General features: G+C 34.9%; 1 protein-coding gene and 1 long non-coding RNA gene across 4 annotated transcripts in view; one reads left to right on the forward strand and one right to left on the reverse strand.

Moving 5' to 3' along the window:
* The window catches only part of LOC138701515 (lysozyme-like), a 50655-nt gene that overhangs the window by 22010 nt on the left and 2704 nt on the right, over positions 1-25941 (forward strand). Inside the window, exons 3-4 of one of the 3 annotated variants that reach the window (XM_069828485.1) lie at positions 18484-18588; positions 22954-23027. In XM_069828485.1, coding sequence (XP_069684586.1) covers positions 18484-18588; positions 22954-23027 — 179 coding nt within the window. The remainder of the gene's footprint in view (positions 1-18483; positions 18589-22953; positions 23028-25941) is intronic. The other 2 variants (XM_069828486.1, XM_069828487.1) reach the window with 2 other exon arrangements.
* Positions 938-8725, reverse strand: LOC138701517 (uncharacterized). Its single transcript, XR_011332611.1, has 3 exons — positions 8535-8725; positions 5592-7717; positions 938-4677 (listed from the first exon to the last, which is right to left on the reverse strand). It is a non-coding gene; the product is annotated as an uncharacterized lncRNA (long non-coding RNA).

Below are 25941 nucleotides of genomic sequence, written 5' to 3' on the forward strand. Positions count from 1 at the left end.
TTAAAATAGGGCTTTTGGTCGAGTGAACATCTCGTTGCATTGGGGTCAGAATATGCATCCGAACCTGTCACGGAATAAATTTTAAAAGTACACAGCATTCCAGAATGATTAGGCCTACTTATTTAACGATTCATCAAGCACTAATATCAATTCTACTAAATTAAGAGAAATGTTGAATGAGAACTTTGTATTTAGTAATCAGTCGTTAAAATGAAATGTTCCTTTAATTTCTGCAACATACTGAACCTAACCAATCATGATGGTCGATATCAACTTTTCTTCTTCTTCTTGAGATGCCTATCCGTTCCAGATGTTGGCGATCATAATTTTATTAATTCCTGTTCTCTAGAGGATTTCTTGAACCATGATGCAAGGTTGTAGTATATTAATTATTTTGTTACAACCGATTAATTTAATACACTCGATTATTAGATTCAATATTTTTGATCGATTAATCTATTAAATCCCACAACACTAGTACAAACCAGAGATCATACAGAAGTATTGTTGGAATAAGCTATAAATTTATTTCGGAATGTGAAATATATATATATATATATATATATATATATATATATGCTTTCACGTGTTAACCAGGTTACTTTGACTAGTTTCAGCCTGTGGGCTCTCATCAGAACTGGGTGGTCTTCGCGCCTTCCGATTGCATTTCCTATGGGGATGCGTTTGTGTAGTGTAATGTGGAGTCAAAAAGTGTGTTTTCTGAAATCGAGTTGTGTGTTGAGGATTTGATTCGGGCGTTTTTGTGTGCCTTATATTTCGTATTATTCTAGTGCGTTTAGTTTTTGGTTTTTCGATTGGAGCTGTAAAATTTCCATGTCTATGTTGCTGTAGGTGTGGTTGGCGTTTGTGATGTGTTCTGCGTAGGCTATGTGGAAGTGTTTTGTAATTTGGTTATTGTTGTGATGTGTTCTTTGTAATGATCTGTCCGTCCTATGTAGAAATTGTTGCAGGTATTGCATTTGAGTTTGTATACGCCTGTGGTTTTATTTGTGTTTGTGTGTTGAAATGCTTTTGTAACGTGTTTTGTGTTCTGTGTGCAATTTAATTTCTTCAATAAGGTTGCAATCTTGTGTGCTTTTTGCTTTCGTATGTTAGTGCGATGTATTTTTTGTGTTCTTGTGTTTGTGTTGTATTTCTATGTTCTTCGTAATTCTGTTTCGTCTTATGTTGTCTATTATGTTGGATATATATTATTTTAAGTACCGAAGTACATATGATATTTCCATGCAGATATTCTGCGTCATCCCGGCCAACTAGTCACTCGTAACGATTGCACCTCAGCACATGTGTGGACTTCGGTCCTACGTTCATAGACATCTATGACGTAGTGCAGAGGGCGGCCAATAGAGGGAACCCAAGAGTTGGAGCTTAATCCGAGACGATTCTATCCGACGTCGGGGTTGTATCCGGTGTGGCTTAGTGAATAAAGCATCAGCACGTAGAGCTGAAAACCCGGGTTCAAATCCCGGCGCCGGAGGGAATTTTTCTCCGTTCCATTACTCTTTCATCGTATTATGTTGGAGTTGTATCAGTCTCTTTGTGCTATGTATTTGATTGTGTTTAACTCTTCTTTGTAGTCTTTTTGGCTCATTGGTATGTTGAGTAGTCTGTACCATTGCTCGGAATGCAGTTTGTGTTGTGTTGGGTGATTGGATGTGTAGTGTGTGTTGTGGGTTTTCTGTAGATTTTGTATGTGTGTTCTCAACTTTTATTATAGTAATGTCTAGGAACTTTATAGATTTGTTGCTTTCAATTTATAATTTGTAGTGTAGCTTTGGGTGTATTTTGTGTGTTGTAGGTTTTGAATCTGTCTTGTTTCCTTCGTATAATTAGTACGTCGTCTACGTATCTGTGCCAATATGTATGTTGTCTGCGCATTTGTAGTTTTGTTTAATATATAATTATATATTCTATGTTGTGTAAGAATATTTCTTGATATAGTGTTGAAAGTTGTGTAATCAAAATGTATAAATTCGTCTAATAAACAGAAGAATCTCGGAAAAAACTGTCAAAAATCCTTATGCATAAATATTGGAGAACGTACAACCAAGTAAATTGGTATTCGCTACAAGTCGGACGTGTAAGGAAATCGCACGCACCGTCAGTAAAATATTGAAGCAACACAATGTATTATTTCCCAGGAAATTTAAACTTTTGAGCTAGGAAACGATATACAGAAAATTAAGATTTTCCTACTTATATTCATCTAAAAGCTGAAACATACATCAATGTTTCATCTGGTGCACTAAAAAGTATTCACACCTGTGGTTACAACTCAAAAATGCACATTTGAGTTAATGCATTTTACTGGGAGTGCGGAATTGGGATCACTCCAATGGCTTTATCCCACAGAACGCAAGTCTCTGATAAATAATTCGAAAATTTCATTTTTGCTCATCTGCATTTTCGATTAATTCTAAAGAACAGGCGTTGAAAAGAATTAATAGTTACAATTAGTTCGTTCACATACAGGGTTTAAATCTTTCAGTAGATTTCACCAACATGTTATTAAACCACAATCAACTAATGATTTAACTTAAATACGGAAGTTAAGTCATATTTAATTCGTTTGCATTTCACAAACTAATACGCGTTTAAAATAAATTAATTTTATTCCAAATTAAGTCATCACGGCCTTCGGAATCATAGTACAGTAGTAATTTCGAAGATCATGTGCCTTGTTAATACAGTGACCTGTATAGCGAGGTCATTTGTTATATTAAAACAAAATGACGTCAAACAGAGGTAACCTCAAACCTATTAAAATCGTCGAAAACAAAGAAGGATGGGCAGAATTTAGAAAAGATTAGAAATAGGCTAAATAGATTTCAATGAAAAAAATCCTCATGCCAACGTCTTCAGCAATATTGAAGACAATACGGAATAATATGAAAGATACAAGAAAATATCATGCAACAAGCAAAATGGAGACTTCATGGGTTTGCGCTATTTGAATGCCTGCAAATGTAATATTAGGCTTACATGATAAAATTTGTTACTCATTACTCTGGTAGTATTTTAGGCAACCGAAGATTAAACGTTTCTTCAATAAATTTATCATAATGTTACGAAGTAGGTACTTAAGTATCAGTTGGAAATTCTAAATCACCTTTTATATTATTTAAAATATACAATGCTTATGATTTGCTTAGCCTAAACTTTATTTGCTAATCTTTCTCTTCCTTTGCATTAAAATCTTTACTTTCGGAAATTATCCTCACCCGTCTTGGTAAGAAATCACGTTCAAATAAGTCCATCATTCTCATTACAATGAAAATTGTCAATGCAGGATTAATTATTTAAATTAGTAAATATTGACAAATTAACTTCAATGTAGTTTAATGAAAGCTTAATTTGTATTGGTGAACTGCATTTTCCCTTTGAGTCAATTAAAAACATTGACAGTAAATAAGCTTGGTAAAATCGACCCTTACTGTTTAAAGATTTATGAATTCTGGCAAATTTAAAAGCTCGTTTTTATCAATACACAAAAATTCAAACGAGATTAACAAAGCATGAACAGATTTATTTTCTTCAAATTATAATATTTACATGTTACAGGAAAACATAGGACAGTTTTTCTGCAGTTCACAATGCATTGTCACACTGAAGAAAACTTCACATTTCCTTTTATTCCAATCTTGGTTCCACACGAGTTGTTCCACATTCCTATGTTAATTCACATGGCGATACGAGATGCCAACTTTCTGATATGCCATCACCTGGCTGTCGAGGAACCAGGAACTGCGTACCTTTCCTGAAATATTACCATCAGATTAGTGATGTTACATTCTTTCAAGTTACGACAATTTTTGACCATAAAGAGTCAAATTTAGAAAAAGTTTTACTAGTTTTTTTCCTCTCCAAGATTTAAGACTATGCATCAGAACTTTCAGTACATAATTTAAAGAGTATAAAGAGGATATAATGAACAAAGAAAATTATGTAGTTGCATTAGCTATTATGAATGTATTTTCACAACTATCGCCTGGCTTAACAGCCCTAACCTGAAGAACATCTTTTCAATCTTTTTAAATATACAGATCGGCAAAGGACTTAGACCAAATCACATTTCTTAACTGATGCAATAAACAAGGCGGCGGTTTCAGCATCTCTAACTTGGTGCAGTATTTTAAATGCTTTACATAATAGTTCAATAATCTTCTCTGCATAAACGGAACCTACGAGCGACACGCCCGAGGGTGTTTACAGCGTTGCGATTTCTATCAACTATTTATACCAAGGGCTGATTAAAAATTTGAACAGGAAAGTATTAAAAGTTGAGAAGCGAAGTGAAAAAATGATCATACGGTTTCCTGTACATCAGAATAAAGGAATCTTTCAGTCAACACTAATGAGTGCAACTAGCGGTATATTAGGAAAACATCGCTTAAAACAATGTTCAAGAATTATAACAAGCCTATTGAGTGTATCTGCACTCCACAAACTCCTGTTCACTTTATCAGATAGTTCCCTCAAAACCGTTTTAAATTAAAGAAAATATGAGAAAACTAACCAAGTCTCATACCAGAATAAAGTTGCGGATGAAGTACCTATTAGAGCTCCTGTCTTGGTGTAAACAATGGCTTTCATAGAAATCCTTTCAGTTAGCTGGTACTTTGAGTGTAGAGTTTTCACTTCGGACAGGAGTTCCATCTGAAGAAATTGGAAACCAAACGTCAGTGCACTGCACACGAAGTGAATAATACAACTTATTAAAAATAAGGGTGAAACAAATCAACAATTCTTACTTTTGAACATTCTCCAAGCCATAAACATTGAGAAGTAATCAAGTCACTAGGAATGTGACCAAGATGTAGTCAAAATTAGCACTTAAGACAGCAAAAATCGTTAACTTCAAAACTCTAGAAGAAAGACTTCTCTTCATGCATAGTAACTAAGATCATTCAAAAAGTAGTTCGAGCAATGCCAGTATCCACTTTCGTGCACTAGACCTAAGAAGTTTATGATTCAAAATGAAGTTAAAAGTAGAGTTCTCGAAATTTTTAGAGATCATAAAAACATTAAAATTAAAGACAAAGATTTGTACCATTCCACCAAAAATCCGAGTGAAGCAAGCAATAGCATACCAACAATGTCGAGTAAATAAACGCCCAGAATTTCAACTGCAGTTACCAATTCATTATTTTGTCCACTGTAAAAACCACATTATTTTCTCGATAAAAGTACAATTTCTCAGAAGTAGGTCACAATCAGAATTTTATTCTATACAAGAACCATTTCGTACGACCACCCATCTTCAGTATCATTTCAGTGAAAATTAATTTAAGCGTTACTTTTACAATTTCAATCTGTGAACCGCTATTATCAACATAGTTTTCAATATGACCTGAAATTCGATGGAACAAAAATTCTTGTAGAAAATTTAGTCTTCTAATTTATCACACCGCAACTATAAGTTAATATATTTCGCTATTTTTAGTTTGAATATAATGTCCTAGAAATACTTTTAGTACTTCAAAATAAATTAGGCCAAGCATAAAATAAAATTACCAATAATGACAGACAATATAGTAGTAGTTCATGTAAAAATGGGAATTAATAAAAACTAACAAACTCTTCAGTTTGTGTTTAAACCATTTAGTGGTTATGATTCATCTGAACACTATGATCCACAGCATCCCTCAGCATAACGAATCTCCACAAAGCACCTGAAACAATACCGAAATAAGGCATAAATTTGCAATAGAAATTCGCTATAGATAGATCGATCCTGTTTCGCCAAGAAAATTTGCCTCAGAACACGAATTTAGAGAGAATTGAATTAGTTTTTTTGTTTATACATATTAAAAACCCTGCTAAGTATGGTACAATTAACGAAATTCGCGCAAAATTATTTACAATGATAGAAATTGTTCCTAGACAATTTACGGACGCATTCGAATATAAGTGTGAAGTGAAACCACAACTCGAAATTTAAAGTCTTAGAATAGATGAATATATTCAGTTACATCCCTAATAGCAATACATATGAACAGGTTAGCATTACCAAACATTGCAGATTTCAGTTTATAAAATCCTTTCATAAAAAAATTACACGAACCATTACGTACTATATACCGAACTTCGCAATTCCGGCACATTTCCTTGTTGCCACCCCTTCGACACGATGAGTCACAGGATCATGAAGGGGAAGTTAACAATGGTCCGCCACTACTGTTCAGCAATTTTTTTATAAATTTGGAAGATATTGGCTTTGGTGGCTCGCGTAGCATCTCCTCACACCTGGACATGTCTGTGCACGCCTTTCTGACTACCTAAGGGGACTTCTGAACTAAGACTTAAAAAACCGCGTAACAAGACGCGAACACATCTCTAGATCGGAAGATAACTCCGCTCACCTTTCGGCAGCCAGTCAAGCCGTCGAGATCCACAGCCATCAACAAAATCTACAAAATCGTAAACATAATATGCACCTCCATCAAAATTTGTTCGTTATTTTATCACAAAGTGCATTTATGTATCAATTCTCAATTACTTCATTAACTTACATTATAAAAAGTTCTATTAATTCTCAATTGCATTACATATTATAATTGAATTGCATTGTAATATATTTATGTATCAATTCTCTATTGCTTCATTACTTGAACTGAAATTCATTTATTAAGTAAATATCTCCATATTAGCGTTAATACTTCATTACATTTACTCATATTTAACATTTAATAAAATTGTGCTCCATTATGTTTAAGATCACAACTGGCTGTTTCTCTCTACAATGCAAGGGGACGAATCCATTGCATGCGTCAATTATGCTGTATGGATGCCTTCTGTGACTTCATGAAATTCATATTCAAATCGCAGTATCATTCTGATGAATTCATGTGAATATTATCCAGGCTATTTCTGATTAAGTGAAGAAAATTTTGTGTTCAGAAGGTATCCAGCTACTCTAAGTGAACTAGTTAGGTCAGAGTTGTATGCCACACCCAGCACTCGAAATTGAATGAAGAGTTAAGCACTCAACTCTACCCTGACGCATGCCTATAGATTCAGTGAAGAGGTCGTATTCGTAGTATTAAATTCTTAATCGTGATTAAGCGTGTTATTTCATTCCAGAATTATTTGTGCTTTTTACCATGTTCGTTTACAATGTTCTACCCAATTACACTTCCCTGTATACCAGTAATATTAGGCGTTAAAAGCCATTTAAGCTGATATTTCACAAAATTTGGAAGAATTATTACACACCTCTTCACTATACTGCTTTATGTCCGCCTCTGGCTGGACCACATGGTTGCCAAGTCGCATACAGCCTGTCGATGCACTGCGCTACCAATGCAACCCCGCACATTGGCACGTCTTACAATTAACATCCTGAAACAGAGGGTGCCTAACAACCTGACCGATGACGATGCGCGGGAAAGAGAAAACCACAGCACAAACAAAACAATGCAGTACTACGTCCTTAATTGTGCAGTGACATCTCTAATCAGGCCAGCCAACTTGACACTTAACTAAAAATCCTACAGCGGAACTACAACCACCTTGCAGAGATGGTTCGCGAATTTTTCTGAATGGTTCAGCCAGTGACCCTTACTGATCATAAAGCAGCAGAAAGTGACAAAATGTGCAATCCTACTATTCGTGGAGATCTCGCAGGGGACCCTTTCAATTGGGCTGCAGTTGAAACGGGTGGTGAGCGAAGTCCACTTGAGGTCTGTGATGGAACCTGAAAATAAATCCGTAGACATTTAAATATACGATTATCAATGTCGTAAACTGCTTCCTAATGAGAGGGAGAAACTAACTTAATACTTCATATTACCGGACTTTTAAACATACAGCTACAATAAGTTCCGTGTCATTAGTGAATATTAATGTTCAAGACATTTGGGACTTATCCATGTAATTTTGTATTTTATTGTATTGAATCCTAGACCTAGAATCTTAGAATCTATAAAAAAAAATTAGCAAAAATGTCATCCAATTCATCCAAACTGTCAAATTAAAAAATTAAATTAAAGTACTTCGTTATTAGTGAATATTTTAAGCTATTATTTTTTATTTATAATTAATTTTATTGTGTTGAATCCTCCCCTGAGCACGAAATCACTTTCAGCTAATGCTAGAAAGTTTGCATATTAATAAAATGGTTTACAATTAAAACTAAAAAAATTAATTAATAGTACATTAAGTAACAAAATATTTCAACAGAAAATTTTAAGCAAAATTAAGATCTTAATACACAACGCTACTTAAGTGCAAACTTCTATTGTGTCCTAAGCACAAGAATCTATAGAACTGCAATAAAAGTTAAGTTTTCTGTACATCTGAACTTATGATGTATGTTTCTGTATGGCTCAAAATTATGTCAGACAGAAATTTATGAAGCTTTCTTTTGTTCATATATAAAGCAAACTGAATATACAACAGCTTTACTGCATTCCTGAAATATTTGTTTGCAGGATTTGAAAGGTTTTGCATTTACACCAACTACGTATTTTGAGAGTAAAAAAGCAGCGTTCGAAAATTAGGTCAGAGCTTACTTGGGGGAATCCTCCGTTTTCCTATTCAGAGTTCAGGATCTGTAGTACACATCGCTTGAAGTTGTGCTGTCCGTTTCAGGATGTGTGATGCATATTCTGGAAAAGATAGGTCAAATAACCGTTAATGCGATACTGGTAAATCTGTACAAAACGTTTGTCAATATGACCAACATCGAGGACCAGCAAGATATTAGGTTTCGTTTTTGGAGGTTTTTGGCTTGTGTTGCATTATGCGGTTCTTTGGTAGGCATACCTAAAACCTGAACCCAAACCTAACCTGTCACTGATCCTCTACGACGTCCGCCATATTGACCTACGTTTTCTACAGATATGTTTGTAATTCTGTATTATCAATCCACGAGTGTTAGCGATATCTTGCCTCAATCATCCTATCTGTTCTTCAATCAGCAGGTCTGATATTAACCTTAGGGGCATGCTAGATATATTTGCCGTCAGGGTTGCTAACATCAATTTCAATAACATTCGAGACCGCGTATATTGTGCCAACATGTTAATATACAGTAAATTTTATTTCAAACAAGAGTTCGAGTTGATAATTCAACGAAATATAGGTAATTTATCCACTTCACCTCTCACCTCATCTTACTTAAAAATGATAAAGGTTAACAATAAGTTTTTTTTTTTTAGGTCTCAACACGTCTTCAGAAAATTTTCAATAACGGAAATACTAACAAACTGCTTCTCCTAGTAAGAGTAATGAAACTTTAAGTGAACAGGTGCTTTTTTTTTTCCACATTATCGTTGGCCCTATTACATAGACCTACATTTTGTGTACGAACTGGGTTCGAGTCAATTAGACCAAAATTTAAATTTAATTATTTCTTGAAACCTGATCCTATCAATTAATATTAAAACTGATAAGCTATCAAGTGCCAATCTATGATGTATATACTAAGGAAGTTTGAGAATTCCTCAACACCAGTCTCTCTAACAGGTGAAAGGTTCCCGTATAAACAAACACGATTTCATAATTCAGAAACCGCAGTTGCTACAGCAAAATTTTGAATCTCTTTTACTGCAGAGTTCCAAATATACTTGTATTTTTTATGATCTGAAAGTCAAAATCCAACAAATTAACAATGAATAGAACAAGTTGAAATTAATCACATTCAATGCCTGATACTTCAAAATGTGCGCCAGCGATTGTTAAATGGGTTAATTGCATTGTATAATTTGAGAGCAGATCAACCATCCACCTTAGACCACGGAACTACAGACTAGAAGACAAAGTACTACAACTACATTCATGTTGCAACCAAAGCTACAACAAACAAAACACCAAAGACAATAAGAAACCATTAGTACCTCTAACAAAGTGTATTTCGATGAAGTATAAACATCGAATGTGATTCAGTGTTTAGCCACCGAGTATTTACAGCGTACAGAAAATTTACAGATCGGACGACATTTTATGGGCACTCAAATGTCTTCAGTAGAAAATTTTGAAAATAAACGCTAGCAAACTAAAGAATTATAAAATTCTTATTACGCAAGTTTCATTGCTGCGTAGAATATTAACAGAAGTTCCAGTCGCAACTCATTACATTCATCGAATGAAAACTTAGCAACACACATGGAATTAACTTCGCAATTTCGTAGTAAATGCTGCGTTTTATGAAGTTTAACGACGTAATATTAAAATTTAGTGAAAATTTATTTCAAGAAACGAAGATATTTGAGACTAGTGTTTAAATTTACAGCGGTTCTTCTAGAAAGTTCATATATATCCTTGTTAAATGAGAATTTACAGTCAACTTCACTTATCAAGAAGAATTCTAGACAACCATTTTTAAAATCATATCTACATTCTAGTGCAATGTATTGTCAAATATACGAACTTTAAGTAAGTTAGGTACCCAAAATCTAAACGACTAGAAATATTAACATTCTTAATTATTAAACCGTATGAATATCACTACATCCAAAATAGAAAATATAATCGAAAGAACTTAGGTTTACCAAACCTAATACCACGTCAAAATTTTGCATCTTACGTAGTTATCACAGAAATTAATACTTTACTTTTAAAAATCAGACGTAATTTATGAAATTTTAAAAAGGCACAAATATCTGAACAGCAAATATATCTCGCTCCGAAGTATCTAGAATCTACATCACCAACTAGCTGGTTCTTCGTGTCTGCTGAGCTGAACGCCGCGAACTCAAAACTTGGAGTGAACGATCAGTGCCGAAGACAGTGTCCACCTGGATATCATTCCGCTTCCGATGTTCAATTTGTATCATGTCACGTGATTTTCTACCAATCCTCTCCCTCGATGTGTTCATATAAAATATGTTACTTGTATTATTTAATGTTTAATCGTAAATTAAACTTGTTAATTATTTCAAACTACAAATAATTAATATTTGATATACAGATTTATTTAATCTTCATAAATTAACCAAATATTAGAACTAATTTCCTTCACAGTAACGCCCTCCGAAATTACTACGTGTTAAGGGTGAACTACACATTTTTCTAAATATGAATTCTTGACGTATTGCCGCTGTTCAGAATGTTTAAACGTTTGCAGTCATTTTTAGGGTATTTAATAATTTTGTAGAAACATCTTGTACCTATCTTTATTAAATCCACATGAAGGAAATGCAATAATGCCTCTAATTATGTCACAGACAAAATAAATATCAACAACATAAGAACTACAGTCTTCATAATCTATTTTTAAAAACAATAACATTTAATTTATCATTATCATTATCATTATTATTATTATTATTATTATTATTATTATTATTATTATTATTATTATCAGGTTTAACAATGTCCTAGGGTCCACACCTGTGGAGTAACGGTCAGCGCGTCTGGCCGCGAAACCAGGTGGCCCGGGTTCGAATCCCGGTCGGGGCAAGTTACCTGGTTGAGGTTTTTTCCGGGGTTTTCCCTCAACCCAATAAGAGCAAGTGCTGGGTAACTTTCGGTGCTGGACCCCGGACTCATTTCACCGGCATTATCACCTTCATTTCATTCAGACGCTAAATAACCTAGATGTTGATACAGCGTCGTAAAATAACCCAATAAAAAAAAATGTCCTAGGACATCTCCCTGCGCCCATTTTCAGGATTCTATAGCCTTTCTCCATTCTTCTACATTCCCTCATGTGCCATCTTCCAATCCTCTTTTTCTTATTGTTCTAATTAATCCTTGTGTCCATATCAATTTTGGTCTTCCCTCTTCCTTTTTCCCATTGCAATTAATTCATACATTTTCTTCGCCAATCTATTTTCTGCCATCCTCTTCTTATGACCAACCCACCGTAATTGTTATGTTTTAATAATTTTATTATAGTCTACAAGTGATTCTTGCACTTTCATTTCTTCCTTTGTAATAATATTCCTAATTTTGTCCTTCCTTGATACTCTTGCAGATCTCCGCCAGAAATCCATCTCTGTAGAATGTAGTTTTTCGAAAGATCTTGAGTATAAAGTAATGTAGGCCTATTTACTTTATATAGTCTATGTAAAGATACGCGGAGAAAATTATTCATGTCTGGAAACCATGTTTTAAGATTTGCCGCCTCCCAAAATGCGCTTTATAATCCAACAGCATTTTTCATAATCTAATCGTGGTTGAAGCCTTACATAATTATGTAACATATCAATATTCTAAATTATTCTGGTGCGACGATTAAAAATAATAATAATAATAATAATAATAATAATAATAATAATAATAATAATAATGGTTTATAAATTTTGGTTATCACATTTTATATGGAATAAAAAGATATTAGTCTCGCAACGTTTTTGCGTGGTTTAACTCAACATGCCTTGGACTAGCGTTCCAGAATGAACGATGGTTAGAGTCCTCATGTGGAAAGAAATTTTCTCATACCAGTGTATGAGACCGGTGCCCACCCAGCATCATGGTGAATTTGGGGAGCTACGATAAGTAGTGAGGTCCGGTTACGAAACCAGCTATAACGGCTGGGAAGACCATAGTGCTGTCAATACGTTATCCCGTAGACGTACTCGATGGATATTTATTTATATCTACTGAGGCATGTGAACGTGAGACCAATCGGTTTGGACCCTCTATGGGCTTTCGTGCCTCGTATTATTACATTATTTAATACCCTCCATTAAGGTAGGATGTGTTTATATTTTGTACTGAATGACAGATGCGGAATCTGAGTTCTGTATCGTCTCCAACATAAGTGAAAGCAAACAACGAGGAATCTCGTTACTAGAGTTATTCTCATTGCCCTTTGTGATTAGGCCTATGGATTCGTTGCGTAGTTAAGAAACTTTGGGTATTTTTTCATCTTGGCACGGTGTAAGAAAACAAATGTCTCAAAGAGTAATAAAATAGCTCAGTAACTACATGGAGGTACCATGAATAAGTAGTTGTTGTTTAGTCAACTGTCCGAAGACATGGCACCACTTATGAGGCAACTATGCCAGGAGATAGTGAGGTATGGTGGCCAGTTCCTTTCCCCCTCCATTGCATACATCGCCGACTAGCTATGGTCAGACTTCACATGCATAAAAACAATTGTGTTTCCTCTGACACATATCGTCAAGTGAGAAGTACTGCCTGATAATAGATGTATGTACGTATCAGCCAGAACCTCAATCAGAGGCATTTATTATTATTATTATTATTATTATTATTATTATTATTATTATTATTATTATTATTATTATTATTATTATTATTCGGTCAGAGGATTGCTGAATATGACTTTTTTTTTGTATTACAAATATATATCAGAATATGTTCAGAAAATGCAATTTTTAAACTGAAATATGCAGTCATATGCACTAACAAATATATACAGAGTGATTCTAGTGTAATGATAATCGAAGAAAACCATGTTTCCATAATTACATTAGTTTGCATGCAATATGCATTTTGCATATTATAAATCCGGGTTCTATTAATAAATAATTAAGCCATAAAGATTAGTGAACCAACTAATAGAAGTATCTAGTTTGGTCCCAAATATTACTTTGCCCAATTTAGGTAAAAATGCTCTGTTTCTGGCGTAAATATTTTTAGTTGGTTATTTAACGACGCTGTATCAACTACTAAGTTATTTAGCGTCGATGAGATTTGTGATAGCGAGATGGTATTTGGCGAGATGAGGTGAGGCCGAGGATTCGCCATAGATTACCTGGCATTCGCTTTACGGTTGGGGAAAACCTCGGAAAAAACCCAACCCGGTAATTAGCCCAAGTGGGGATCGAACCCACGCCCGAAAATAACTTCAGACCGGCAGGCAAGCGCTTTAACCGACTGAGCCACGCCGGTGGCCTGGCGTAAATGTCCTGTAAGTCGTTTGACAGTCGGGATGCAAAAATTCAGATTTCTGGTACTGGTTCACTTTAGTGAAAAGATGTGTCGTTCACCGATGCCAACTTGGAAAACTTGCTGAGCTATAGCTAGGATAATCAACCATCCATATTGGGAAGATTGTGCAGAAGAGGAGCAAAGTATGGCCACAGTCTAGTATATACAGTCGCGAAGCTTGAGTTGTGAGGGTGCTAGAAACAACAGACTGTGCCGGTACTATTTCGCATTGTCTGTAATGAGGCGATATTAGCGATCCTAGTGGTTAGCAACTATCTATGGATGCATATTTACTACGTATTGAGCTTCGTGACTATATATACTAGACTGTGGTACGGCCTTCAACTTCTAAAGAGTAATAGTCTACAAAACTGTAAATTATTTTTAAATTACAATAATAATAATAATAATAATAATAATAATAATAAACTAATTAGAAATATAAATAGTAATCATAATAATGAATGGATGAATGCATAATTCTGCATATTACTATAGCATATCGTCGTTGTTCCTGCAATAACTCCTATGTGACATATTTATCGATTTTCAGATTTTTTTCTCTACTAAATAGCTTAAATAGTGATACAGCATATAGTAAAATCTCTTATATGTAATTATATTTCTTTGTTTCGAAAATGTAAGAATTCGCAGTCTCCTATGTACGGCGACCATAGGATGAGTAAATGTGTTTTTTCTTCCTACTGAAAGATTTTATATTTTACACATAGGAATTATTGGAGGAACAACGACGATATACTATGAAACTAGTTAAGGCCCTCCGAGAAATACTGTTTCTTTTGTTTGGCTCTTCTTTAATTTCTAGTGTGTACCACTGTAACCTAAAAGAATGAATGTGGATATGTGCTTTGAGAAATATCTTCTTAACAGAGGAAATTATGTGTTTTTTTTTACTTGGTGTGGTTATGGTAACAAATAAAAAAGAAAGGTTGAATTCAGTAGACAAACACAATTTCTGTTCAGTCTGAACGCAGGCATGGAGGGACAGAAGGTTGTGGATGTATATTCACTCACCCCACAACGCTGGGCTCTGAACTGCTCGTTGTTTACGTCCCGTGCTCACTGTATTCCATAGTAATAGGAGTAAGGGACATCAGTGGCGTATACATAAGTTTTATAATTAAAAATATCACATGCAGGGGCGGCTCCTCCATAAGAGCTGCGGAGCTGCAGCACTCCCTGCTTTGACAGGAAAATAAAAGTAATATTTATTTTAATTTTTAGAAGAATTGTTACAGCTTTTATTGGTAAATTGCTTTATATTTCATCTGACCGGGAATATGTACTTTTATCTTATGCATAATCTTTTTGCGCGTCGACTGTATTGGAATTGACACTGCATTCAAAGTCGTCCTGGGATCTGCAGGGTGGTCAGCTCATAGAGAGTGTGTCTTGTAGGTAAGGGGTAGAGAGGCGAAAGGAAGCAGAGGGAAACTGCCGCTGTTTAAAACCCATATCTCGCTGCAGTGGCTTGCAGAGCCAGGCCACAAGGGATCTTTCCTCTCCTCCCACCCCGCTATTGTAATGCTGCGTCAAATGGATTCTCTATTCCATTGAAACTTAATGACAAAATTTGTATTTCCTTTTCACATACTTATTGTTGTAGAATCTTATCGAGTTAATATAACGAAATTAATATTCTCTTTTGCCTTATTATTACGTATATATCCAGCCTCCAGCAGAACCTAATATTTGCCTTAACTCAAAATGATTGCACGAGTAGAATCCTTTTGATATAGCACATAAAATACGAAAGAGACTTCTTTTCCGGTTTTAGAAAATTGTTGACCATCAGTATATCTGAGTGTTGCTTTGGTGTGAGGTCTTAGTATCGTAACTTAACCAGTGCAAATGTGCAAGCATGAGTGTGTGTGAATTATAGAATATTAATTTTACTTTTCTCAACTTTCCCTTGCGGAGAATATTGATGTAATGAAGTGAAATTAAAGGGTCGTCCGTTACCCGACTAAAATCTTACTCAAGCTTCATCCAACCGAAATAGTGCATATATGTAAGGAAGTATAACAATGAAATTTACGCTAAGCATTTGTAGTTACGTGGATGTGAACAAAAAAATCTGTATTTTGTTTTCCTTGCCTCCTCTTCGGTGGTGATGCTGCATGGACTAGGAGTGGTGTGACAGATTTAGGACATTTGCGCCTAAAAAGCAAAATGCACGAATCTTCGCAGTCTCACCTGAAAAATGTTGTTTCATTGGCTATGTTACGCAACTCATACTGCTGTGCAATTAAGTGAAACGAACAGAACAAACATTCTCAAACATAATCAAGAAGTGAGAAAAAATTGTAAAATTATTTTTAAAAAAATATTGATTGTATCAAATTTTGTGGCCAATATGAACTTCCCCTTAGGGGACATGATGAAAAAACGATTCGAAGAACCCAGATGTGTTTCGTGGGTTACTACAGTTCGTGAGTAATCTAAACGAGCCTCTCAAAAATCATTTGGAACATGCCACTGTTTAAGGTTATTCTAAGACAATTCAGAATGAACTGGTAGATTGTAAATTGAGTGTCTGCCGATCTGAAATTCAGACTGAAATCGATGGTAGGGATTAGCAAATGATCCCACAGACATCTCCCAACTAAGTCAGGAAGTTTTGGTTTTTCGATATGTAGTACATTTATTTTTGTCCTATACTTATTAGTAATGGTATCAAGAAATAAAATTTGTATGTACCGAAATCTACTGCAGCTCTCCCAATCAATAAGTTCACGAGCCGCCACAGATCCCATGTCAATTACTTATCAGCTTTTTAAAAGAAAGTTTTTATTGTTCATGAATGTACCAGTCCTGATAATACATCATAGTATTAAATTAAACTGAGTACTTACTTACTTACTTACTTACTTATTTACTTACTTACTTACTGGCTTTTAAGGAAACTTCAGGTTCATTGCCGCCCTCACATAAGCCCGCCATTGGTCCCTATCCTGAGCAAGATTAATCCATTCTCTATCATCATATCCCATCTCCCTCAAATCCATTTTAATATTATCCTCCCATCTACGTCTCGGCCTCCCTAAACGTCTTTTTCCCTCCGGCCTCCAAACTAACACTCTATATGCATTTCTGGATTCGCCCATACGTGCTACATGCCCTGCCCATCTCAAACGTCTGGATTTAATGTTCCTAATTTTGTCAGGTGAAGAATACAATGCGTGCAGTTCTGTGTTGTGTAACTTCCTCAATTCTCCTTTAAAAATTAAACTGAATTCAATACTGATTTATGAGAATAGTCACTTCTGTGATGGAGATCGTCTACATCTTTGATTATTTATACCAAGTCTTTCTAAAATAAATTAAAATTTAAGTATCATTCACAACAAAAGTTAAGATAAAGTTCGGACGTTAAACTAAACGAAAAAAAAAATAATTAAGGAATATTGTTGTCATTCACAATGATATCTTAATGTAGATAATGAACAATAAAAAAAAGTATAACAGAAGACTAGCGGAATGGGTAATCAGGGTGGAGTGAAAAGTATAGGGAAATTTTTTTTTGTTGAATTTCAAATCGGCAGGGTGAGCAAAGGTTGTGTATTGATATAGCTGTTATCCATGCAAAATCTCAAGTTTCTATCTCAAATCTTTGATGCGCCCCAAGCGCTGTGAAGTATAGAACAAATATCGGAACATCAAACGGTTAATCATTTTTATAATAATCTACAAATTACTATTTCAAAACATATTTCAAGTCATTTTAAGCGTCTGATACATACACTTCAGTTACAAATACTAATTTCGGTAATTACTACTAAAACATTCACTAAAAAAAAAGAATTCTTCAATTTTAATGAAATAATACCATACTTATGAAAGCTCTTGGACAAACGTACATATTATAAATGAGTAAGTGAATATATTATACCATATGTAGTTGGTGATACAATTTGTGTAATGTTTTGCAACTTATTTTCCAAATTTCAAGGAATATATTCAGACTCTGTATTGAATAATTTTATTAGCGACCTTGATTGTAATCCTGCAACAACAAAACCATATCGACTGTTTTCCCCACAAACAATTTTGGATGTCTCTGTTATAAGGTGAACATATATCTCTCAGTCGCTCGAGTGTGACATGGAAATTTGAGTATGTCAATGTTCATCTCCTGTCGTGAATGAATTACATCTAATATTTTTTCTCCTTCTACATTCTTTGTTATTGGTGGTTCGTGTCTCTGTGTTTCTTGCCAGTCAATGAGTTCAGTGTAATATTTAGCTTAAAAATTTACTTCTGGAACACGGAACATTCTTACACTTGAAAAAGAATACGGGGCACGTCTTGCTCTGTAATCCTTCTGAGTGCTAGCTGCTGAATGTCTCTTCTCTCATCAGTTATCATCGATAAAAGAATGTTTTCAGAATGAGCATTCTCTGAATAACTGGATCAATAACGGCCTTTATTTCTTTAGATAAATATCGAGACAGATTTATCAATTTCCAGAGATGACGTGAACCTTCTGTTAACTTTGGTTTCATTTTAATGGAAAATCAGACTGTTTCATATACTTTAATAACATATGTTGTAAGTATTATGCGTTTCTCAGAAGGCTTTTCTGTACTGATATAGAGTCTCAATATCCTGCTTGCTGTAGTCAACCATCTGGAATGGCTTCCGTGGAAACAAATCTGTGGAACAGACACCAATTGATACAACTTGACACACATCATACAGGTATTTCTGGACTGTACTTAGATCAGATATTACTTCTTCAACTATGTGTGGGAAATTTTCCACCTTTATACGATTATATTTTAAAAGGGGAAGATCTTCACATTTCTTTATTGCTTTCCAATTGGCCCAGGCAGAGACGTTGGGCTTACTGTGTTACCATCCATTCTGTGAAGTAAATGTCTTAAGGGCAGGTCGTTAGTATAAAGAAGACAAAAAACAGAATAACTCTTCTCGGGTTCTCAGCCAGGTGAGTTGGAGATTAACTTCCAAGCTTTCGACGGCCCGAGAAGAGTTATTCTATATCAAACGCCGGGAAAGCTTCAAGTCATACAAGACAAAAAACCATTGCAAAGGCCGATTTAGTTCCACTTCCAATAGATCTATGACTCCACCTTTGACTCCAGTGTTTACATTTGTTTCCATCACATCTGTTTATGGAAAATGATAACATCTCTTGTAAGATAACTTTGATTCACCACTTGGAATTGTAATGACTTATGTATCTTGAATCTGGTTCTTGAGCAAGTGTGTAATGATCTTCCAATTGAGTAGATGCATGGAACTTGTAACCCTTCTTAATTTGAACTGTTTTAAGGGCTTTTCTTCCATCGAAGTACAACCCATTAAGAGGGCGGGAGTTTTCAGCAAATCTTTCCATATCTTTCTGTCTAAACTTCTTTCTTTCTCTGCGTACTTTACTACGATCGATAGTCACCATCATATCCAACACCAATGTCTTGCAAAAGACCACTAGCAATAGAAACGGCTGCTCGATCTGAAAGGCCACGTCAATCACAGTCCCTTTTCATGTTTGGAAGATGCAATTTCATTTGATTTTTCTTCATTCTGGTTGTTGGTTTAATTCTACTTTCATTTCCTTCCCCATCTTCTAATTCTGAACTGCTTTCAGATGCAATACTTATCGGATGTCCTGTTGACACTCACCTACAGTTTCCTTTATTCCTTCACCTTTCGTTCCTCTTTTCTCTTAATATGCCGGGTCATTTTAAGGTCAATACCACCAATTACCATTTTCCTCATGGTTCTCTGGTCAACAATGAACTCTCGCTCATCACTTGGAATCTTCTTGTATTTGGACACTTGCATTTTGAGAAGTCTGTACATTTGCAAAAGGCAATATCGAATAACTGTGAATTAGTAGTTTTTCAGCAGTTTTTAATTTTACTTTTGTAATTCGTATCGCTTTCTCTACTTTTAAATGGCTTCAATATGTTTCTGTATTTACTGTGTAATTGAATGACGTTTCAACTACACGTTTGTCAGAAATGTGAGGAATAGATGCTTTCCTCCACATCTTCTCAACATCTACGGAAACTCTTTTTGCAATATCACTGATGTTTGGTTTTTATGAATGAATATCAAGTTTCATGTTCCATCTCACAGTTGACAGTTCCTCAGAACATTAGCACTGGTGGGAAGAACATTTTCTGATATTTTTGCTGGAGTGCCAGATATTGGGCATTCTGTTGAGCTCCTTGTACTTGGGGAACCCTTACTCCTTTTCTATATCTCGCTACGACTGAGATCCATATCCTCACTCAAAAAATGAGATAATTTAATCAATTAAGTAATAAGAATAAATAAAAGCTCATTTTTCTTATTTTTAACTATAAGGAAATTTTCGAAGCCTCTGGGGAGCATCTAAATATTAAAATAAATCGAAAAAAGTTCGTACACGATCATTTGATATTAAATGACAAATTTTGAAAGCCCTGCCGAATTTAAATTCTGAAATTAATTTTTTCACTCCACCCTAATGGGTATGTGCGGGAACAGTTCGATTACATTTGAGATATACGTTATATTCTTTTAAATAAATGCATATCAGAGTTACGTTCATTCAGTTTACAATTCTATTGTAATTGTTTTCCAGGTGTTTCCCCTCAGTTATACTTCTTCTTCTTCTTCTTCTTCTTCTTCTTCTTCTTCTTCTTCTGTGGCCGAATTAAAAAAAAACTACAGCGAAGTGACAACACTATTTCCTAAACATAATTATCCTTTCTCAAAGTTCAGTTTATTCAGGTACAGTACAGAATACGGTGATATTATGTTAGTCATACAGAGAATGAAATTCATGACCGTAAAAAATGCTGCTTGAATGCAACATTATATAGACTAAGTAGCAAAATTTGATTTTTTACAATGAATTATTTCAACGCTATAATTGCTTGTTTGTTAAAATGTGTATATGATAACGTTATGCAATTTGTGTTCTTTTGGAAAATATAATTTCAATTAATGCTCGGCCATAAATGTTGTAACTAAAACCACAGTTTAGTATATACAGTCACGAGGCTTGAGTTGTGAGGGTGCTAGGAACAATTTGACTGTGCCACTGCCGGTATTATTTCGCATTGTCTGCAATGAGGCAATATTAGCGATTCTAGTGGTTAGCAACTATCTATGGATGCATATTTACTATGTATCAAGCTTCGTGACTATATATATAGTAGACTGTGCTAAAACCTTGTGTATCTCTCGCATTTATCGTACGGCTCTTCCTCCCCCACACATTACTTGTAATTTGTTCACGTTTTCACTGTGCCTAATCGAGACGCTTTACTGTACTTATTAATCTTTATACAGTATGAAACAACTTGTCAAAGTCAGGGTAGGAGAAGAAATGTTAGAGGGAAGTGGAATAGGAAAAGGAGTACGACAAGGATGTCCTTTGTTGAGGTAATTTGTATTATTTGGTTGTGATACAATTTTTTATTTGAGTACGTTACGATTATGAATTTGAGTATTAATACTGCTAGCAAGAGAATCGACTATTCTTCTTATTGGTAAGAATATAATTTAATTGGGTAAAATTCTAAATTTATAAAAATTGACTTATATCACCTATTTAGTGAAGAACTGTTTTCAGAACTTGATAGGAGTGATAGTAGGAGGTAGACGAATAAACTGCATAAGATTTGCTGATGAAATGGCATTGTTAGCAGAGGAAGAGATGGTACTAAGGGATGCGCTACTGGAGGTAAATGACTGCTGTAAGCAGTATGAGGTGAAGATAAATGCAAATAAGAAAGAAGACCACGGTTATTGGAGGAAAAATGAAGAAAATAAACGTGAGTTTTCGAAATAAGGCAGTAGAACAAGTGAGCAGCTTCAAATAGTACCTACTGTAAGTAGTGACATGAGCTGCTTCCAGGAAATTAAAAGGAGGGTAGCAAAGGCAAAGGAAGCTTTTAGTAGGAAAAAAGGAGCATCTTCTGCAGACCTCTGGGAAAAGAACTAAGGAAGAGATTAGTGAAGTGCTTTGTGTGAGGTGTTGCATTATATGGAGCAGGAACATTACAACGAAGCGAAGGGACACTACTAGAAGCATTTTGTCGTTGTTCCTGCAATAACTCCTATGTGACATATTTATCGATTTTCAGATTTTTGCTCTATTAAATAACTTAAATAGTGATATAGCAAATAATAAAATATCCTATACGTAATTATATTTCTTTCTTTCGAAAATTTAAAGAATTCACAGTCTCCTACGTACTACTGCCATAGAATGAATAAATGTTTTTTTTTTCTACTGAAAAATTTTATATTTTGCACATAGGAGTTATTGTAGGAACAACGACGATTTGAAATGTGGACTTGGAGAAAAATGAAGCGTGTGAAATGGACACACAAAATAAGAAATGAAGTTGTTCTAGAAAGAGTGACTGAAGAAAGAATAATGTTTAAACTGATCAGCAAGAGAAAAAGTAATTGGCTGCGTTAGTGGCTAAGAATAAATTTCCTACTGAAGGATTCACTCAAAAGAATGGTGAACGGGAGAAAAGTTCGGAGTAAAAGAAGATATCAGGTGATAAGATAATATATACGGATCGCATGAGGGGACTAAGAGGAAGTGAAAATGGGGAAGACTGGAGAATGCTGTTTTTGCAGTGCAGAAAACTATGAATGAATGTTAGGCTTACGCTTTTTACTGAGATAGCTCGGCATTGGTGATTCAGCAGACCACAAACTCATGTGAAATATTACTAAACGCAAGCAGTTAAAACGTCATTTACTCACTCAAACTAAGAAAGGAAATTATGAAACTATCTCCTTGTCTTGGTCTCGCTCAAACTGACTTGAGCCGTGACCTTAGTCGGGATATTTGTTCGTACGGAACATTAATACTGGCCGGCAGATAATTGACCCACACATTAAGCTTACTAGAGCTTATGATATAACAAACTACTATTTATACTGCATTCATAGCTGATAAAGTACTGATAAAGTGTTACTTAGACACTTTGATTGAGTTTGGTTTTTGGTATGTTATCGTTATTAAACAGTGTTATGTGGCATATACCTATCTCCACTAAACACACATATTAACGTTCTGTGTTTCAGACTGGGAAAGCTGCTCTCTGGATTTAGAATGCGCAGTAAAAACTGTAAAAAGGACCTTCGAGAGGTACTGGAAGGTAGCATCAATTATCTCCTAACAGTTCTCTAGACTTCCATGCAGGAACGAAGGGGTGGCTAGAAGGTATTGAGGAAAGAAGTAATGGTAACTTTAAATACAATATACCGGGCTTGTTTGTACAAAGCAACACATGTGATGCACTAGTTTTCCATTTCGCAAATACAACATAATCACAACTACAATAAACTGTAGTCAAATCCTTCAGGATGTAATATAATCAGGACAAAGCTCTGCTCTAACAGGACAAGCTCTCCAAAAAGAGTGATCCTCATTGGCTTTAGTAAGATCCATGTCATTTTCTATGCTACGGCTCATACATGCCTAACCCCTCATCGATTCTGCACCGAAGTCAAACTTCAATATTATGAATAAGTGAAAGAAAGTGTTTTAAAATATGCACAATGTAGTGCATTGAACATCCTTAATAAATTGACGCGTTATTACATTAAAGTTTTAGCTTTTGAATATAAACTGAAAATACATAAACACAAAGTTATTTTACGCTATACCACGTCTTTACTGCGGAAAATGAAATCAATGTTCCAGGCTTAATGTAAGGTTACCAGTGCAGTTGACGTTGCTTAGCGAAGTCTGGCTCAATTGAAGGGTTCAGAACTAGAGATGAACAAAACTAACTGCCGCTCTCGCTCGCTATGTTCGCTGCACTTGTCTTTCGAGTCTCGGCTCGTCATTCTCGAAATAGCATTTGGTCGGCTTGGACAGATTTCGTAACTTTGAATAACATACATCATTGAAATAAATAACATTATAAATGTTTAAATGAGACAAAAAGACAAAACAGAACAGTATCTTAGTTAAAATGTTCTGGTTCTATTATATGATATTACCTATGGTTATATAAATAGAAAAAAAAAACAATTCTCAAATAAATTTGTGTTTCTAAGAAACATAACACATGACATTAATATCGTTTTATTTGAGATTGCACATTTGATCTTAAACAACAGAAATGAACATTTCTAGCCTTTTAATAAGGGCCTAGTAATTAAATAAAGACTGGGGAACGGATTATTATACACTGAAAAGTAGAAATGATGTTTCAAATAGCCTACTTGATTGTTTATACATATATAACAGTTGCCAAAGTAGATAAAAGTTCAGTCAGGTATAAACAACTGTGGCGATTGAAAGCTGCTTCGGGACTTCGGGAGATGATCAATATCGAATCTCGGAAGACTCGGTAGTCTTTACGTCAAGGACGCGACGTAATACAACATTGTCATGCGGGTTTTCGGCTTTGCGGGCGCTGTTAGTCTCGATTTCTCGATTGTTGTTCATCCCTATTCAGAACCATAGTGGGCCAAGCGCCATTTACTAAAACTGTAGAAAACGAGGGTTAAAATATAGCAAGTAATATAGTGTATACACATTCAAACTAAATGATATGTCAATCTTCATTAAACTATGGTAGTCACTTAACTTTAACCCTCGCTTTCTCCGTTTTTAATAAATGGCGCTTGGCCCACTATGGCTCTGAACCCTTCAATTGTAGATACAAGACGCAAATCTACCTCAACATTAAATTTACTTTTAAATTTGTTCTTCAAAAAGACCAGAGCCGAAAATATGGGCTACTCTCACATAAGTATGTTGATGCAAATTACATTACATGTTATATTGAAATTCGGGTAATATCTGGATAAATGTGTGGTGCATGTAACCAAGACTGCAACAGAAACAGTGTAGGAAACACGAATTTTAAGCTCGAATCAGAAGATAATTTTAATAATTCTAACAGCCCCTCTTCTTTTTTTGACGAGCAAAAAATTACTTGTCACCAAGTATTTATTTTTCATACAATTGTTTTTTCCATTTCAGGAAGGATAACATACCCTTATTTTAATGTCAATCAATGAAGGCGTTTTTAATACTTACAAAGCTATCATCATGTGTTGCTGGACAGTGGGAAACGAATCAAATTTTTTATTGATAACAGCGATAACACAAATTTAATTTCTTTAGCGTTGCTTCAGTCTTACTACTGTAGAGTTAGACTCTGAAGATTAGAATTTAAAAAAACCTAAACATATTGGCTAGGTAAGAAAGACTTGCAAATCAAAAGAAGTTCCTTAGTCTGAGATAAAAAAAAGTATTCTAACATTTCCAGCAAACCGATAAAAATCAGATAACGTGATGTAGTTAAAATAGCATTTAAAAACGCACCTTGTTTCTGCAAGAACTTTTCAAATCACTCGCGGACCACATGTTGACAACCGCTAGATTACCTCATTACAAGGAAAGAAGACTTAGTTACAGAACAAAAAGGGATGACGGAAAAAAATCACAATTAAGTTCTCTTCTTCTTCTTCTTCTTCTTCTTCTTCTTCTTCTTCTTCTTCACGGATTAGGCTCAACTGTTTGTTCCGACTGAAAGCAAATTTGCCCCTGCCATATTTCCCTGAGATATCTATATTTTTATTAGGTTATTTTACGACGCTGTATCAACATCTCAGGTTATTTAGCGTCTGAATGAGATGAAGGTGATAATGACGGTGAAATGAGTCCGGGGTCCAGCACCGAAAGTTACCCAGTTGAGGGAAAACCCCGGAAAAAACCTCAACCAAGTAACTTGCCCCGACTGGGATTCGAACCCGGGCCACCTGGTTTCGCGGCCAGACGCGCTGACCGTTACTCCATAGGTGTGGACGAGAGATGTCTATAATATATGTATATATATTATATATATTTATGTGTGTATATATATGTATATATATATATATACATACATACAGGGTGTTAAAAAAAAGCTTCCAACATATTAAGAGGTGATAGAACTCATCAAAACAAGTTATAAAAGTCTAATAAACATGTGTCCTAAAATTAATATCTTTCGAGATATTAGAACTTACTTGTTCATAGCAGATCTCGATGTGAGTTTCATTCATCATAAC

Source organism: Periplaneta americana, chromosome 6 (genome assembly GCF_040183065.1).
Source record: "Periplaneta americana isolate PAMFEO1 chromosome 6, P.americana_PAMFEO1_priV1, whole genome shotgun sequence".
Classification (NCBI taxonomy): Eukaryota; Metazoa; Arthropoda; class Insecta; order Blattodea; family Blattidae; genus Periplaneta; species Periplaneta americana.